Source organism: Phascolarctos cinereus, unplaced genomic scaffold (assembly GCF_003287225.1).
Source record: "Phascolarctos cinereus isolate Bilbo 61053 unplaced genomic scaffold, phaCin_HiC Scaffold_4;HRSCAF=312, whole genome shotgun sequence".
In the NCBI taxonomy this organism is placed as follows: Eukaryota; Metazoa; Chordata; class Mammalia; order Diprotodontia; family Phascolarctidae; genus Phascolarctos; species Phascolarctos cinereus.
Window position 1 is genome coordinate 690,999,747 of NW_027555847.1, and position 17,885 is coordinate 691,017,631.

Below are 17,885 nucleotides of genomic sequence, written 5' to 3' on the forward strand. Positions count from 1 at the left end.
ATCCAACGGGCTTTTCTCAGTCCCCATCCTTCTTGACATCTCTTCAGCCTTTGACATTGCTGATCACCTTCTATATGAATACCCTTCTCTTTCCTATGTGTTTTTGCTGACATTGATCTAATCTGCTTTTTCTCCTACCTATTTGATACCCGTTTGGCCTTTCCTCAGTCTTCTTTGCTGTATCTTTTGCCCACTAACTGTGGGTGTCCCCCAAGGCTCTGTTTTGGGCCCTTTCTTCTTTACCCTAAATATTATCTCACTTAGTGATCTTATAAGCTCCCATAAGTTGAATTATCATTTCTATGCAGATCAATTCTTAGTCTAAATATCTAGCCCCAACCTCTCTCCTGAGCTGCAGTCTCATGTTACCAATTGCCTTTTAGTTATCTTAAACTGGATAGCCTGTAGGCATCTCAAAGTCAACATACCCAAAACAGAATTATCTTTCTTCCCAAACTCTCACCTTCCTTTTTTTTTTTTTGGAGGCAAATAGGGTTAAGTGACTTGCCCAGAGTCACACAGCTAGTGTCTGAGGTCAGATTTGAATTCAGGTCTTCCTCATTGTACCACCCAGCTGCCCTTCCCCTCCTTTTTTTTTTAACCAACTTTCCTATTATTTTCTAATATTATCGTGGGCCCTACTATCTTCCCAGTTACCCAAGCTGGCAACCTTAGTGTTATTCTCAGCTCCTCACTTTCATTCACCTCACATGTCTAACCTGTTGTCATATTATCTCTCTCTCATCCATGTATCCATCCATGCACCTATCCATCTGTGTATATATGTATGTATGGATGTATATTTCTATCTATCTCTATCCATATCTATTCATATCCATCTATCTAAAGATAGATACATAGGTATATAGGTGAACTATTTTGAAGACAATCTAGTCCAACTAATTCATTTTACAAATGAGGAATTTGAGGTTCCCAGAGATTATTTGCCCACGGTCACAGTGGTGGTACATCTCTAGATAGAGATGGAGATGACAGATAATTGATTGATTGATAGATAGATGGAATCCTCACCTCTCCAGTCACCCAGCCATCACCTAGTGCAGGCCCCCTTCACCTCAGATCTAGACTGTTGCATAGTCTTCTAAACTGTCTCTCTTTTTCAAGTATCTCCCTATTTTGATCCATCTTCTCCTCAGCTGCCAATCATGTTTTTGCCCTATTTAGTAGGGACTCAATAAAGTCCATGGCTTTTTATTACCTCTAAGATCAAATATGAAATCCTCACTTTGACTCTTAAAGCCCTTCCCAATCTAGCCTCTTCCTACCTGTCTGGTCTTCTTATACTTTTAGCTCCTTCCATGAACTCAGTGATATAGATCCAGTGGTGTACTTGCTGTCCCTCACACGCAACATTTCATCCTCAGACTCTATGTATTAGCACCTGTTGCCCCCATGCCTAGGATGCTTTCTCCTCACCTCTGCCTCAGTTTCCCGGCTTCCTTCCTCAGATCCCACTTTCTGAAGTAGGCTCCCCTCTCCCCCAATTTGCTAATGCCTTCTCTCTCTTTCCATCTACTTTGTATATATCTTGTATGTACACAATTCTTTAAATATCGTCTCCCAATTCCATGAGGACAAGGACACTTGTTTTGCCTTTCTTTGTATTCCCAGTGTTTAGCACAGTGTCTGGCACAAAGCAAGTACTTAATAAACACTTATTGACCGACTATGATCTCATTCTGACATCGTAGACTTTGCACATTATACTCTGGGCTATTGCCTCTTTCCTTCTCACATAATTGATACTACTTTATTGTAAAGTGTCTGGCAAATGAAATGGTAATGGTTTAAACACTACCTTGGACAAGAGTGATTCTAGTCCTTGTAATTGTACTTAATTGTAGGGTCTGCTGCAATTTGTGGCTTTTCTCAAACAAGTAGATTATTACATCGGGTAGTGGGCTCTGTGAGAAAATGGAGCTGTGTTCCCAGAAGACAGAAAACCCATAGGAGATGCTGGGAAATGAAGAAAAAGAAAGGAAACATTGAAATATTAACTACTTTGAAGAATCTGTGATTTCATTGATGTTGGCTTTCTTGCCAAACATATAGAAAGCAACCCATTTATGACCTCTATGCATGGCTCTTGTCTGTGCTTTCCTGTAGATCTTCCACAAGAAGTTCATCCAAGGTGCTGGATGCCTCCTTCTAGCTCTTTTGACATTGCATGGGCACCAGCAGTGCATGTAGGCTACCTATTGGTTATGTCTTGTCTTCGACACATGAGTGCCTCATGTCTTCTTCTGGTCATACATCTCTGACAATGTCACATTTGGTAACTCAAACAAAACAATCTGAAATCAAAAGTAGCTCAGAATGGGACATGAAAAGAATACCATTCCAAATTTAAAATGCCAGTATCTGAGTACAAATTCCAGCTCTGTCATTTATTATCTGTGTGACCTTGGGCCAGCCTTCCCTGGACTTCTGTTCTTCCTCTAAAATGAAGGGATTGGATGAATTTGGCCTTCAAGCTCTAAATTCATGATCCTATATGACCTTACATTTCCATCTAAGCCTCAAAATGAGATGAATCTAGCCAAGAGTTTTTACAAACATCCTCTATCACTTTTATCTTTTTACAGAAACTCTTAGAAAGGGTCCATCTCCAATTTTTTTTGACCTCCATTCCCTCACCTCCTGTTTACTTCTCAATCCCTTGCTTCTGACTCAAATCACTCAAATGAATCACTCTAAGATTATCAGTGATCTCTCAACTATTGCACAGTTTGGTGATTAAAGTGCCGGACATGGAGGCAGGAAGAACTGAGTTTAAATCTTGCCTCTGACACTTCATAACTGTATGATTATGGGTAAGTCATTTTTACCTCTCTGAGCTTTGGTTTTCTCACCTATAATACGGGGAAGAGGGGGTTAGATGGATTGGACAGATGGAAGTTCTCCAACTCTTATTTGGTGATGCAATGGCAAATCCAATGGCCTTTTGTCCAGTCATCATCCTTCTTCATTTCAATGGAGTTTAGGACACTGTTGAGCACATCCTTCCCCTGGGTACCATCTTATCCCTTGGTTTCTAGTCCTTGGCTCCTGGGACACTGATCCCTCTGTTGGTTCTCCTCCTCGCTGTCTGACCACTTCTCTATCTTCTTTGCTGTGTCACCCTCCTCCTCCCACATGCTAAGGTTCTGCCCTGGATACTCTTCTCTTTTCTCTCTCTTTTGCTTCCTTGGTGATTTCATCTACTCCCATGACTTCAATTTTCATCTCTTTGCAGATGACTCCCAATAATAAGTATGCAGTACAAATTTCTATCCAAAACTCCAGTCTCATGTTCTCAATTGCCTTCTAGATATCATCACCTGGGAAGTACGTGGGCATCTCAAACATCTTTTACAACACATCTCATGTCTATATCATTTCTTTCATTAACACAGACACTACCTTAGTTCATGCTCTCATATAACATATTGCACTAGCCTCCTAATTAGTCTCTCTTTCTCCACCCTCTTCCCTCTTTGATTTCTCTTCCATATAGTTGCCAAATTGATATTCTTAAAAGGCAGAGTTATACCCCTTTTACAAATTCTTCAATGGCTCTCTTGTTTTTCTGACACAATATGAACTTACAAGCCATTTTCCAAACATGCTGACTGTACTCTGGTTTTTCTCTTCCTCCTGTCAGAGTCTGCCCTTGGGATTCTAGGCTCTGACTGGCATCAGCTTCCATCTCATCTTGCCCACAATCAAATAACCCTGCTGTTTCCTAACTATCTCCAAGGAAGCTGGGGAGTCTATGAGGCAGAAGTGAGGAAGGAGGAAATGCCAGGCATGAAGCATGACATGTGCAAGGGCACAGAGAAGGGAGATGGTGCTTTATTTGAGGGCAACATCTGGTAGACTTTAACTGAAATAGGAAATGCTTCAATCAGAGGAATATGAAACAAAATTATAAAGTTAGATGGAAGCCATATCATGGAGGGCTTTAAATGCCAAGAGGAAGAGAGGAAGGAAGGAAAAAGGAAGGAAGGGGTGCTACAGGGCATGGACCTTCTGCTATTCTTCTGTGAAGAATTTTGGTATTGATTGTGAGACATGGGAGACGTGGCAAAGAACCACCTGCTGTAGCGTGCCCGAGTCAGAGAAGACTCTGTGTTCTAGGCAAAGCAGAATTGCAGTAGCTCAAAAGAAACATGAAATGCACAAATCTAGAGACATCTCTAGCCTAACTCCTTGTATGTGTGCCCAACCTACAGCTGAACCTTCCGAGCTTGTGTTGGTCTGCTCGGCCACAATTGGACACACTATACATTGACCCCAATATAATGATGTCATTTTCATCTTCTTTGGGCATGGACAGCAACCAACCAACCAGCTAACTGAACTACTGCTTTCCAATTCTATCCTTGTTATATGCATTGTCTCTTCCAGTTAGAATATAAAAAAAAATAAGGGGAGAGGCTTTCTTACCTGCTTGTCTTTGTACTGCTAGTGCTTAGCCCAGTACCTGGCACATAGTACTTAATAAGTTTTTCATTCATCCATCCATCCATCCATCCATCCATCCATCCATCCATCCATCCATGCATTCGTTAATTCATTCATTCATTCATTCATCTTCCTTTCTTCTTTCCTTCTTTTCATCCTCCCTTCTTCTTGGCACTTAAAACCTTCCATAATATGGCTTCCATGTAACTTTATAATTTTGTTTCATATTCTTCTGATTTAAACATTCCCCAATCTAGTTAAAGTCTGGCACATGGTGCCCTCAAATAAAGTTCCATCTCCTTCCCCTGTGCCCTTGCACAAGTGGTACTTCATACCTGGCATGCCCCTGGCTTCCTCACTTCTGCCTCATTGACTCTCAAGCTTCCTTCAAGGATAGTTCAAATGCCACCTCTTAAATGAAAGAGACCTTTCTTAAGATTCTTGAAATTACTTTACATTACATTGTAGATGATTTTCCTTTTTGTATCTATGCAAATACACTCACTACTTCCCTCTCACTTTCACTTCCCCCTTCCCCATGTAAACACCCTGTGGGCAGGGACTGTTTTGTCATTGTAGCCTCAGGACCTAGCACATAGTAGGTGCTTAATAAATGCTCATTGAATTGGATGAATCCCCTCAAGGTCATGTGATGATGGACTTTCCTCTCACCTCTCAGTTCAGTCAGTCCCTCCTCACTTACCCACCCAGTTCCTCCAGGTCACCTGTGTATTACTCTAGTTCATTCCATTGACTATTAAAACACTGAGAGGCGGTATGAATAGTGGACAGAACACTGAATTGGGAGCTATATGAACAGACCCTCCTCCTAGCTATCTCTGTGACCTTGGGTAGGGTGCTTCCCTTCTCCCAGAGTTCATTTTCCTTGTCTGTAAAATGAGGGAGTTAAATAAGGTGACCTTCAAAGTTCCCTTCCAGCTCTAAAGTGATGATCCTTTTTGTTCCTTAGAAACTAGTTACGTACTCAGTGACTGTCTTCTTCATGAAAAATGACACCAGCCTTTCCTTCCCATCTTAAAGCACAGCGTCCCTGAGTACAGCAAAAAGAACTAAAAATGTAAATCTTGACCCTTCTCTTCACATGGATTTCTTGAAATCAATGATATTTCATGGCCCAGCAATTTCTTTCTACCTAAATGCCCTCTCTGACTGAAAGAGGCTTTTGGATAGAATGTTTTGGTCAGTGGAAGAAAAATTGAAAAAATGTCATCATTTGCTTCTTCCTTTGAGACATAATCCAATGTTCTCTTGTAATAGGGAAGATAACACAATAATCCAACTTTTTCTTCTTTCTCCTGTTTCTATCCTAACAACCTTACCCAGCTCCTGTCTCAAACTGATGCTTCCAGCTCACACAGCTCCAAGACAAACAATTCAATTGTCTGTTTGTGAGGCTCTGCCCTAGTCCTCAGAAACAACTGGCTTGGAATCTCAGCTGGGCTGAGGTTGAGCTCAAGCCTTGGGAGTAATGAGTCTTGAATGTCTCCATCCCAATGTTGGAGGTGGTGGTGGTGGTGGTGGTGGTAATTACTCTTGTCTGCCATAAGATTCTACGAAACCAGTTACATTCTCAATAACTGTTCTCACCAAGCAAAACAATCCAAGAGTTTATATTTCTGTCCCTAGATGGTTTGTCTGAAAAAGATGTGGGGGAGGGGGCAGGAGGGTTGGTGGCTTGCAGTCTTAATATGTGTGATATAGAACAACATGAAATGCCCTGCTTAAATATTTTGTTCCTCTCTGAAAGACTTGAAAATAAATATACCACATACTTGTACAATTCATGTGTTTTCCCAAAAAGCTTCATGTAAATTTATTATCTTCCAAGTTGTATCTTACTTCTATCTTCTTCTGTTGAAATCCCACCTGTCCTTTAAAGGTCTGCTCTAATACCACCTCCTTTTCAAAGCCTTCCCTGATCACTATTGCTGTCAATGACTTTCACCTTCAGACTTAATTTTTTGTTTATTTGTTTTTGTTTATTTTAAAAACCTTTCTATTCTAACATCATGTTGCATATTATAGCTATCTGTGTTGGCATTTTAGCTCCTTACTTCATTGTTAGCTGCTTGAGGGCAGGGACCTTGTCTCATATAAGCTCAGCATCTTCTCTAGGGCCTGGCACAATGCTTGACATATAATAGGTGCTTAGGAAACTTGGGATGTGTTATGGATCCTTGTTGAACAAGAGCAAAGTCAAGAGTTCCCTAATGTTTCCCATTTTCAGACCCCTTCTCAAAGGTCAGGGTTTCTGTATACAACCTACTTCATTTGTATACTGTTAATAAAACCTCATCAAAACGAATCACAGAATTTCCTGAGTTGGAAGGGGTCTGGCCACCTAGTCTAAGCCATGGCTTAAAAGGTATCCCCTCTATAACATATGGTCATTCAGCCTTCTCTTGATCTCTAGTAAGAGGGAGATAATCTGTTATACTTTTGGATGACTTAGCCAAGGACACACAAGTCCTAAGAGTCAGAGCCAGAATTCAAACTCAGATCCTCAACTCCCAAATCCAGTCCAGTTGCCCTTGTTAAGGAACAATTCTATCCATTGAGCCCAAATTGACTTTTCTGCAAATTCCCCATTGCTCCTGGTTTTAGGGATGAGAAGAATAAGTCTAATCTCTGCTCTTCTAGATGGTCCTTCAAATAAATGATTGAAGATCTCACATTCTCTTTAAATTTTCTCACCTACTTACCCCCAATAACATTTCATTGAGGGACAGTCCACACCAATTAATCATGCTTACCTCAAAACTGAAAGTACAGATGCTGTCATGTTTTAGAGTCACCAAGTCAAAACATCTTAGAATTGGAAGGAGCCTTAGAGATCAAGTCCAACTGATTCATACTAGAATGAAGGAAATGGACATTCAGAAAAAGGGATGTGGGGGCAGGTAGGTGGCACAGTGGATAGAGTACCGGCCCTGAAGTCAGGAGGACCTGAGTTCAAATCTGGCCTCAAACCAAACACTTAACACTTACTTAGCTGTGTGACCCTGGGCAAGTCACTTAACACCAATTGCCTTATAAAAAAGGGATGTGGCAACTAGGTGGCTCAATGGAGAGAGTGATGGAACTGCAGTCAGGAAGACCTGAGTTCAAATCCTGCCTCAGACACTTACTACCCTGGGCAAGTCATTTCACCGCTGTCTGCCTCAGTTCTCTCATCTGCAAAATGGGGATAATAACAGCGCCTATATTCCCAATGGATGATTATGAGGATCAAATGAAATAACATTAGTGAGGAACTTTGAAAACCTTAAAGCCTGATAAATGCAAGCTATGTGAAGGTAGTCAGGGCAGTCTAGCACTAGAAGTGAAGGCTCCAAGACAAGGGATCTCTCTAGAACACTACATCGATCTAGCACTATAGGAAACTGCTCTATAAACCCCTAGAGAAACATTAGACATAGTAGAGTCAGTGGGAGTGGAGATGTAACAAAAAACACTTACTTCCTTGGGCTCTTAAACTCCGTTCCAGTTTCCTTTTCTGTAAGATGACTTTGAAGGTTCCTTCCAACCCTAAATCCATGGTCTTCTGGTCCTCTTATAAAGACAAGAATACTATGGAATCATAGATTTAAAGCCAGAGTGGTCCTTAGAGGGAGAGCACAATCCCCTCATTTGACAAGAGGTAACTGATGCCCAAAGACCTGAAATGACTTTCTTAAGGTCTCTTTTTGTTTGGAGAGCTAATATAAAGGAAGTGCTTGGATGCTTTGACTATTATTCTCTTCCCTCCTTCTCTCCCTCTCTCCCTCCTTCCTTCCTCCCTCCCTCCATCCTTCTTTCCTTCCTCCCTCCCTGCTCCTTCCTTCCTTCCTTCTCCATTTTTGTCTCCTGTTCTCCTTTTCAGCCTATTTTTATTTTTGAAGAGATGACTATCCAGTCTTTCCTCTTTCTTGCTGCCTTTCCCTCTTCCATTTAAGAAAACAAGACATTGATGAAGGAGAGAGACAGTGACCAGACTGCCTTCTCTCAGAGCTCTTCAGTAGTGATGTGTGTGGCTGTTTATAGGCTAAAACTGAATCCCCCAGGGAAGGAAATCCTGTTGAGTTCTTATTGCCATCTGGGTTGGAAGAAATAGAGTATGAGAATGTGTTTTAGCATCCCTGGAGAAGAAATCAAAGATGTTCTCAATGAATGAGGTCATATTAGAGAAGGGAAGACAACATCTCCCTTCCTCCCCCTGGAAAGATGCCCAATTAATGTTTTGGACTGTCTTAGCACCAGCTTCTTCCTCATCTCCTTAATATGAGGATAACAGATCTGGAGCCAGAAGGTACCTTAAAGAACATTTAGTCTGCTTGCTTCATTTTACAGTTAAGGAAACTGAGACCCAAAGAGATGAAATGCTTTGACTAAGGTCACACTGATCAGTAGCTGAGTTGGATTCGAACTCAGGCTTTATGGTTCCAGGCTCATCCCTCTGAGGTCTTGATTTAAAAATGAAATATTCCATGTCTGAGAATGGGCTCTTTTGTGGCTCACTCAACAGGATCCATAGTCAAAATCCAAAAATCCCAAGACCAGATTTCCCAAGAGGTGAAGTCAAGCAATTGTATGATATAGGTACAAGAAAATGTTCTGAGAATTATAAAGCAAAATGCAACACAAGACACAACGTAAGAGATAGCTCAGTATGGCAGAAAAAAGACTGGACATGGGATCTCAGTTCTAATCCTTATCCAGTTCCTAACTCACTGAGTGATTTTAGCTAAGTCAGTTTAATATCTGGGAGTTTCATCTTTCTTATCTGTAAAATGGGGAAAATACCCTGGTTGATTCCATTGGCTTGTTGTGAGAATTACATTAAAAAAATAAACAAACAAAAAAGCAAAGCATTTTGAAGATTGTCAAGTCCATACACATATCCTCCAGTCCTCTAATGCCTCATTATGGCCTCCTAAGTAATTAAAGAATACAGTATGGCAGCTAGGTGGCACCATAGTGCATACATAGAATGCTGGGCCTGGAGTCAGGCTTTTTCAGTTTTCTTTAGTTAACTCTGACCTCAGACACTTAATAGCTGTGTGACCCTGGGTGAGTCACTTAACCCTGTTTCCCTCAGTTTCCTCATCTGTCAAATTAACTGGAGAAGTATGGCAAACCAGTCCACTATCTTTGCTAAGAAAACCCCAAATGGGATCACAAAGAGTCAAACATGGCTGAAAATGACCAAACAACATGAAGAAATGGTAGCCTATTACAGTGCTGGGCCTAGAGTCAAAAAGACATGAGTGCTAATCTTGCCTCACTTAGAGCTGTGTGACTCTGGGCAATTCACTTAACTTCTGCCTGCCTCAGTTTCACCATCTGTAAAATGGGGATTTGGGGTAGCAAGGTGGCACAGCAGACAGAGCATCAGGATTGGAGTCAGGAAGATCTGAGTTCAAACCTGGCCTCAGACACTTATCTTCTTGAGTTCAAATCTAGCTTCAGGCACTTACTAGCTGTGTAACCATGGACAAGGCATTTAATCCTATTTGCCTCAGTTCCTCATCTGTAAAATAGGAACATAGTGGAGCAAGGAAATGGCAAACCACTTCAGTATCTTTGCCTAGAAGCCCATCACATAGAGTTGGACATGACTGAACAATAACACCAACAACATGGGGATATAATGGCTACTAGCTCCCAGGCTTGTTGGAGAATCACAGTGCCTAGCACATAGTAAGTGCTATATAAGTGTTAGCTATTATTATTATTATTATTAATCCAGCTTCACCATCACTGGGTGATTCTGGGAAAGGCATTTAACCTCTACCTGCCTCAGTTTCTTCATCTGTAAAATGGAGTTGGATTTGATGACATCCAAGGTCCCTTCTAGCTCTAAATATATGATTCTGTGGTCTAGCAGAACTCAAGTCCTAGCATGTCCTACCCAACTGGAATAGCTTTGAGTAGGGACTTAAGTGATAGGCATCATATCTCTTTTTGGAGAACCATATCAGCTAAGTCATTGAAAGCTTATCATTGCGTTGAACATAGGGTAATGGATTTTTTTTGGCTTTGGTAATTTTCAAAGACAATAAACTCAAGTCATCGATGGGCTGTTATCTGTGTGAATTGAGGGCATGCCCACTCTGACAAAATCACCAATCCTGGAAGTACAAACGTAAACATACAGATTCCCATTCTTTATCATTGATGAAAATGTGCATTGTTGTTTACATGTTTTTGATGTGATTAACTGTCACTAATGATGATGGTTTCATTAATCAGTCAGGCTTCTGAATGTCATTTACTGTGATTATTCTTGCCTTTCCCATAAAAATGGAAATTTGAAAGGAAAAGCCTCCAAATACATGGATGGGCTGGCAGCCTCTAATCAATACCATAAAAAGGAAATGAATGTTATTGGGCCCAATGCTTCTTTGCAATATCTCAAGTGACCTGTCATTTGGGGTGAGGTTGACTGCATTTGGGTAGAGTCAGTGTTCACCAAGAGAAGCAGACAGCTCTCCCTTGTAAAAGCAGGTGCAATATCTGTTCTCCTGTATTCTGCTCTGCCACTAATTCCCAAGCCCAGTGGCTGCCATTCCCTGTTATCTTCCCATACAAAATGACAAAGGAATCTGTCAAATGAATGTGCTAGGCTGGATGAAGTCCATGGAAATAGCTTTGTTCTGGACCACAGAGCCTAACCATATCCTCTCCTAGATTTATAGGCAATGGGCATCAAAACCCTATATTGGAAATTCCCATGATGGCCAATGGAAGAAAGTCATCTTTTCTAGATGTAGGTCGGTGATGGGACCCACATCTGGTTATTGTTATTCTAGAAATATAGTCCAAATTTTAAGAGGGTGGTCAATTTGAAAAAAGTACTACATATATTTGATGAAAAATACAACCCAACTTTTCTAACAGATGGCCAAGAGTCCATCACAGCCCTTGCCAGTGTGAACATAGAGTGTCAACCAACCTACCCACAGCTGGGGAAGGGAGGGTAAGATGTGCTGAGAGGGGGACCAGCTAGCTCTCTCAGCACAACCAGGCAAACAGCCAGGCCTTCATGACTTCAGGCACAACCTCTCTCTGTTTCTGTCTCTCTGTCATTCTCTCTCTCCCCTTCACTTTTCCTTTCTTCTTCTTCTTCTTCTTCTTCTTCTTCTTCTTCTTCTTCTTCTTCTTCTTCTTCTTCTTCTTCTTCTTCTTCTTCTTCCTCTTCTTCTTCTTCTTCTTCCTCTTCTTCTTCTTCTTCTTCCTCTTCTTCTTCTTCTTCTTCTTCTTCTTCTTCTCTTCTTCTTCTTCTTCTTCTTCTTCTCCTTCTCCTTCTCCTCCTCCTCCTCCCCCTTCTCTTCTTCTTCCTCATTCTTCCTTCTTCCTTCTCTTTCTCTCTGTCTCTCCTTTTCACCCTTCAGTTTTGGCAAAAATGGATAATTTTAAACATTCATATAGTTTAAAAACAGGATATTTATATAGCACTTACCACATAGCAGGCACTGTATTAATTACTTTATAATTATCTCATTTGGTCCTCATAGCTACCTGGGAGGGAGGTAGTATTATTATCCCTATTTTACAAATGAAGAAACTGAGACACGCAGCAATGAAGTGATTTGTCCAAGGTCACACAGCTAGTAAGTGTCTGAGAATGGATTTGAACTCAGGTCTTTCTGACTGGGCAGCTAAGTGGCTCAGTGACTACAGCATTGGGCCTGAAGTTCAAATCCAGCCTTGGACACTTAAAACCAGCTATGTGACCTTGGGCAATTCACTTAACTTTTGTTTGTCTTAATCTATTGACGAAAGAAATGGGAAACCACTCTAGTATCTTTGCCAAGACAACCCCATGGACAGTATGGTCTACGGGGTCACAAAGAGTCAGCCATGAGTGAATGGTAACAACTTCTTATATGCCAAGCTATGCTGCTTGGGCTTAAGACAGCATGGTACAGTGGAAAGAAGCTTGTTTATGTAGTCAGAACATCTGACTTAAACGTCCACCTCTGTCACATACTGCCTGGGTGACCTTGGGCAAATCACTAAACATCTGTGGACCTCAGTTTCCCTATCTGTAAATGAGAATGTTAGACTAGAGAGCCTCCAAGGTCCTCTAGGTTTAAATCTATGGTCCTGTGTGCCTTTCATTCTCACTGATTCTGGTGGATGACACAGAAAATGACATTGGGCCTTATTTCAAGGCCCAATAAAAGGAGAAGATAGTAAAGATATCCCATAGAACTGGCTAATATTTTTCTTCCCCTCCCACCCAGCAGCCTGTTTATTTCTTCAGCAATCCACCAATTCTCCTGGAGTTCAACGAAATGACAAAAACACTCTACAAGAGGTTACCTTGTCAAGCCATGGAAAGCATTTTAATTACAGTTTGTATCACATATATAAATAAATATTACATTCTTCCAGTCTACAATGCATTCTAGGAATATCTCATTAAGGGGCCTGGCTAGGTTACCAAGTTCCAGGGCCCATTGTCACAGAAGCTACTGATTTTTTAGCAATTAAAAAGTAGCCTACAGTCATCTTGGGAGAATGTCCATTTGCTGACTACTGACTCCCCGTATGCCAGCAAGACAAGCCCCTTCTTCTCCCAGAGCAGGCTACACAGGAGGGCGTAGGTTTTGGAATTAGAAAAGGGTTTGTTCACTACTGGTTTGTCTTCTAGAATCACCAGCAATACTGGACTTTGGATGAAGGCATCTTTGCAATGTGCTGCTAGATACAATGTGCTGTTAAAAAACACAGTCGATCAACAATCTAACATAGATTTTTTTTCAGTTTGTGCTGGTACAAAAAAAGTGAAGAAAAACTAAAGAAAACAATTTAAATATACCAGTTTTTTTTCCTTATTCTTTTTTATAGCTTTTATCTATTATCTCTAGCACCTGCCCTCTCTCCTGGAGTATGAGGGGAGACGTGGAACTCCTCTTTCAATTCTTGGGCACGCTTCTATGAAATGGCCACTGAAATATCTTTCCACCAATCCGTATACAGTTGGGGGGAAATCAGAACTCTCATACTGTCAGTCATGTGACCAGGTACAGGTTTGGGCTAGACTCCATCCTTCTTGAGTGAGCATGCGGAGTAATGGCCTCTACCAGCTTGTGGTCAATGATCATTGACATCTCCTGTCCCAGGAGGAACATAGGACTTGTGGCTGGAGGGAGGGGACACAAACACGTACAAACAAGGTTGTTACTGCACAGAAATGATGTAATCATATTCCATGGGAGGGCTTAGTTTAGACTACATCAAGGAGCTCATACATCAAGGAGGAATGTCATTTATCATTCATTTTGTGAAACAAATCCACCTTAATTCTTAGGAATAGACATTGAAGAGGAATCAAAAGAAAAAAAAAGAAAGGAAGATGATAAAAGGAGAAAGAAAAAAAAGTAAGAAAGAAAAATCCAATTTCAAGGAAAGATTTAGAAAGCATTCTCAATTTCATCAGAAGAGTCAGCTAAAATAGGTGGAAGTCTTCTTCCGACCTCCATTCTCAGTACCACAGACTGTCTTCAGAAGAAGAAATGCAGAGTTAAACTTTACAGTGTCTCTTAGCAGACCCTATTTTTATATTTTGCTGCTTTATTAGAAATATAAACAGATTATTGTTTATGTCTTTTTATTTGTCTTTTTTTTTTAACAAATAATTTTTGGTAACTTGTCTGTTTTTTTTTATTCATAAAATAATCTTCATATGCCCTCACCTTGCCCAGTTCATCACCTTCATTAGTAGTCCATTACTTTCTCAAGTGTTCAGATTGCCCCCAAATTGCAATCATCAGATACTGAAAAACCGTATAGTAAAACTGTCTTTTCCCAGCTAAGAAACTGCTATATTGTTGTGGTGAATTCCCCTGCCTCCCCCCTCCCTCCCCCAACCCCTGCCCCACTCTAGCTTCATTGTCGGTACCAATATATAATGTGGAACTGAAGGCATCAAGGTATGGTGGGCCCTTCAGCCAGAGGACCCTACACTTTGTCTTTGAATTTCTCCAAATAGTTTCTCAGTTCTTTGGAGTCACCCAGATCCACGTCCTGGCACACCCATTTGATGTCATCATCATTGCTACTGTGAATGGAGTTGACGGTGGGGCAGCCATCATCTGGAGGTATTGTTGTGAAGGTGGTAAATTTCACCCGCTTCCTTTTGGAAGTGGGGGAGTGTAGAGGGTCAGGTTTTTGTTCTTTCTCATGCTTCCCCCCTAAGTCAGCCGATCTGTGAATCTGGCTCTGAACATGCTTCTGTGTGTTACCGTTCAGGAGGAGGTGATTGCTTTCTTCGTAGCTGAGTCCCCGATCTATAATTGTGGTGTGCTCATCTTGCTGGGGTGATGTATCCCCAGAATTCTCCAATAGCTCAGCCTCATTGCCCAGCCAGACCCAGTCATGGGAGTGGGTCACGGTGGCCTGGCCTTCTATTGGCACTTGCTTGTGACGGTATTTCAGAGCAAACGTTGCACAGTTGATCAGGAAGACAAGGATGGCCAAACAGAAGACCCCCAGGAGTGCATACATCCCTATCTCAAGGTCACTTAAACCCCTGGCAGCTTGGACCAAGTCATTCTCTTCCAGCCCACCACTACTCTTTGGGAGGTCAACTTGGGCGGGGAAATTGGTAAAGTCAATGGGGATGTTCTGCAGCTGTCCATCGCCAGACAGTCTGCCTCCATCCAGCTTGCTATTTTTCACCACTTTGTTGTTGATCAATGATTTGACGGTGGTGGTGACTTTACGGAGAACGCCCTCCTCTCGATCGATGGAAGAACCTCCAAAGTATCGTCCGTCCTGGCCATAACGCTCCTGGTCTGGGCCCTTTTGTCTGCGATCACTGGCATGGTTCTCTATCTCATCGCCATCGTAATCCCCTCCAGGGTGAGAGATGGCATCATTCTGCCCAAACTTGACTTTGACATTGCCAACGCCCATGGCCAACACACTTTTACGCTTAGACTTTTGACAGGCCTCAGAGATCATCATGTCAACTTTGACAATCTGTCCTTGCCCTTCCCCTTCTGCCACCACGAGGGGCCACCTCAGCTCATGGCCCTGGTGCACGGACACGATGGTCTCATCCAATGACGTGGCGGAGAGGGAGAAGTCCTTGGGGTCGTAGATGTCCAGTGGTGTCACTGAGCCATCACTGAACTGGATCCACATGCTGACCACAGCTTCCTGAAAGACAATTAGGCAAAACATCATAGTATAATAATAACTGCAATGTGCAAAGGGTTTTTACCGTTTTCAAAGCTATTGCACATTCGTGCTCTCGCTGATCCCCTGCAACAAAGCTATAAGTTAGGCAGGGTCGCTGTTAAATATTTTTTTGTAGATGAGGAAGCTGAGTCCCATCAAGGAGAAATGGTTTTCCTATGTGAGACAGCTATGGTGTAGTTGATGGAACACTATATCTCAAGGCTTGGAATCATAAGGTCATAGATCCATAGATGGAAGGGACCTTAGTGGCCACCCTTTCATTTTACAGATAAGGAAACTGAAGCCAGAGAAAGCAAGTAACTTGCCCAAGGAAACCAGTAGTATGTGGCTGAGTCATGATTTGAACCCAAATCTTCCTGATTACCAGTCAAAATTATTATTCTGGCTCTGCTATTTACCACCTGTGTGACCTTGTGACTTTGAACAAGGTACTTCTTCTCTCTGGGCCTCAGTTTCCTTATCTGTAAAATTAGTGTTGAACTAGATGATACATTAAAAAAAAATGTTTATTGAGAGTCAGTCTCTCTGTCTCGCCCAGGCTGGAAGTGCAGAGGCTACTCATACGCCTGGTCCCACTTTGATGAACAGAGGAGTTTTGACTTACTCTATTTCCAGCCTGGGACAGTTTGCCCTGACTTGGGCAAGCTGGCACCTCCCTCGTACCTCTCCCCCTGACTCTTCTTGGCTCTCTCAGGAGAGCTTTCTGTGTTCTAGTGTGTGGGTGCCAAGCTTCAGAGCAAGTTAATGTTCCCTCCTCACTTTAGATGATCATACATGTAGGAGTTTGCATCCTGCCTTAACCAACTATGTGACCTTGGCCGAGTCACTTCACTTCTCTGGGCCTCAATTTCCTCACCTACAAAATGAGGGCAGTTGGTCTCAATAGCCACTAAGTTCTCTCCAAATCTGTGATCCTGTGAATCTCTTGTTTCAGTTGTCTGGTCTGTAAAATGAGGGGATTTGGACTCAGCCTCTAAGGTCTCCTTCATCTCCAAATCTATAATTCAATGAACCTCTCTGGGCCTCAGTTGACTCATCTGTAAAATGAAAGGATCCTTTTCAGTTCTATCTAATCTACGATTCTACAGTCCTATAAAGTCCCCCTGCTTAGACAGTCCTGCCTCTCTTAAGAATTTAAATAAAGAAGCCATTTTGAAGAAAATATCTCATTGCTTTGGGAAGTTGTCTTAATGCTAATCTCAAGCCTAACTCCAATCCCAAATCCTTTAAACCAGATATAGGGATGAGGAAAAACCCTCCCTGAAGTCTAGAGTCAGCTCCCTCTAGAATTGGAACAGGAAATCTATCAGGCTTTTCATTAAAGGCTGAGAAATCATCTTCACTTAAACAAGTACAAATATAGATTTAACATAATTGCCATGGCCATAATCTCAAATATATAAAAAAAACCCCTCCATTCATTTAGTGCTAATTTGTGTAATTTATAAAAGCTGCCACCTAAGCATGGAAACCAGAGAAAGTCTCCCCAGAAAATGATGGGTCCAATTGGACTGAGCTCTTATTTACCAATTGCTGCCCCATCCCACTCCCATCCTCTTAGTCTGTGACATGAGGTGGGAGAAGTCAAGCCACCAGGCACATTCTTTGCAGCCACAGGAGGGAAGAGGGAGAGGAGGGAGGGAGAAAGATATGAAGGGAAAGGAGGGGAGGGAGAACCAGCCTTTGTACGCATTTCCAGAGACAAGCATCAAAAAAGAAAATAACATCTCTCCCTCTCCCTTCCTCCCCCTTCAAACTCCCCCAACCTCCTGGAAGATCCCTTTTTCCTTTGCTTGAGAAGCTAAAAAACGAATGTATTTTTCTTTCAAGCCTGAACCTATTCCACCTTTGAAGTAGATTGGAACGCCCATTCCATTTCCAAGTCAGCAAGATACTGGTGATGGGCTGTTTCCTCCAGGGCAGCTTGGCACTGGGAGCCGGGCTTAATTGTGCTGTCTTTGTTCTCTGTGGGTAGTACCTGCAGAAATCACCATTAGAGGCAAATCAAAAGCAGACAGTCGGCATAGGTAGTGATCTGAGCTTCCTCTGGGTGAGGAGCTATTTCTTTCTTAGGAGCAATACCTGATCTGGGGGTGAGGTGGTTTGTCCCAACTCGGGCTCCTTATTTCTCAGTTCTAGCTGTTAGGTTTGTGGGCCCTGGGATTGGGAGAAGGTGAAGGGGTGTTTCTTCTCGGACCCCAGTT

At 42.0% G+C, this 17,885-nt stretch overlaps 1 protein-coding gene across 1 annotated transcript in view; it reads right to left on the minus strand.

The window, feature by feature from the left end:
* Nucleotides 1–12,791: 12,791 nt before the first annotated feature.
* Nucleotides 12,792–17,885, minus strand: part of TMEM132C (transmembrane protein 132C) — a 534,075-nt gene continuing 528,981 nt past the window's right edge. Inside the window, exon 9 of the mRNA XM_021004376.1 lies at nt 12,792–15,639. Coding sequence (XP_020860035.1) covers nt 14,437–15,639 — 1,203 coding nt within the window. The 3' untranslated portion in view covers nt 12,792–14,436. The remainder of the gene's footprint in view (nt 15,640–17,885) is intronic.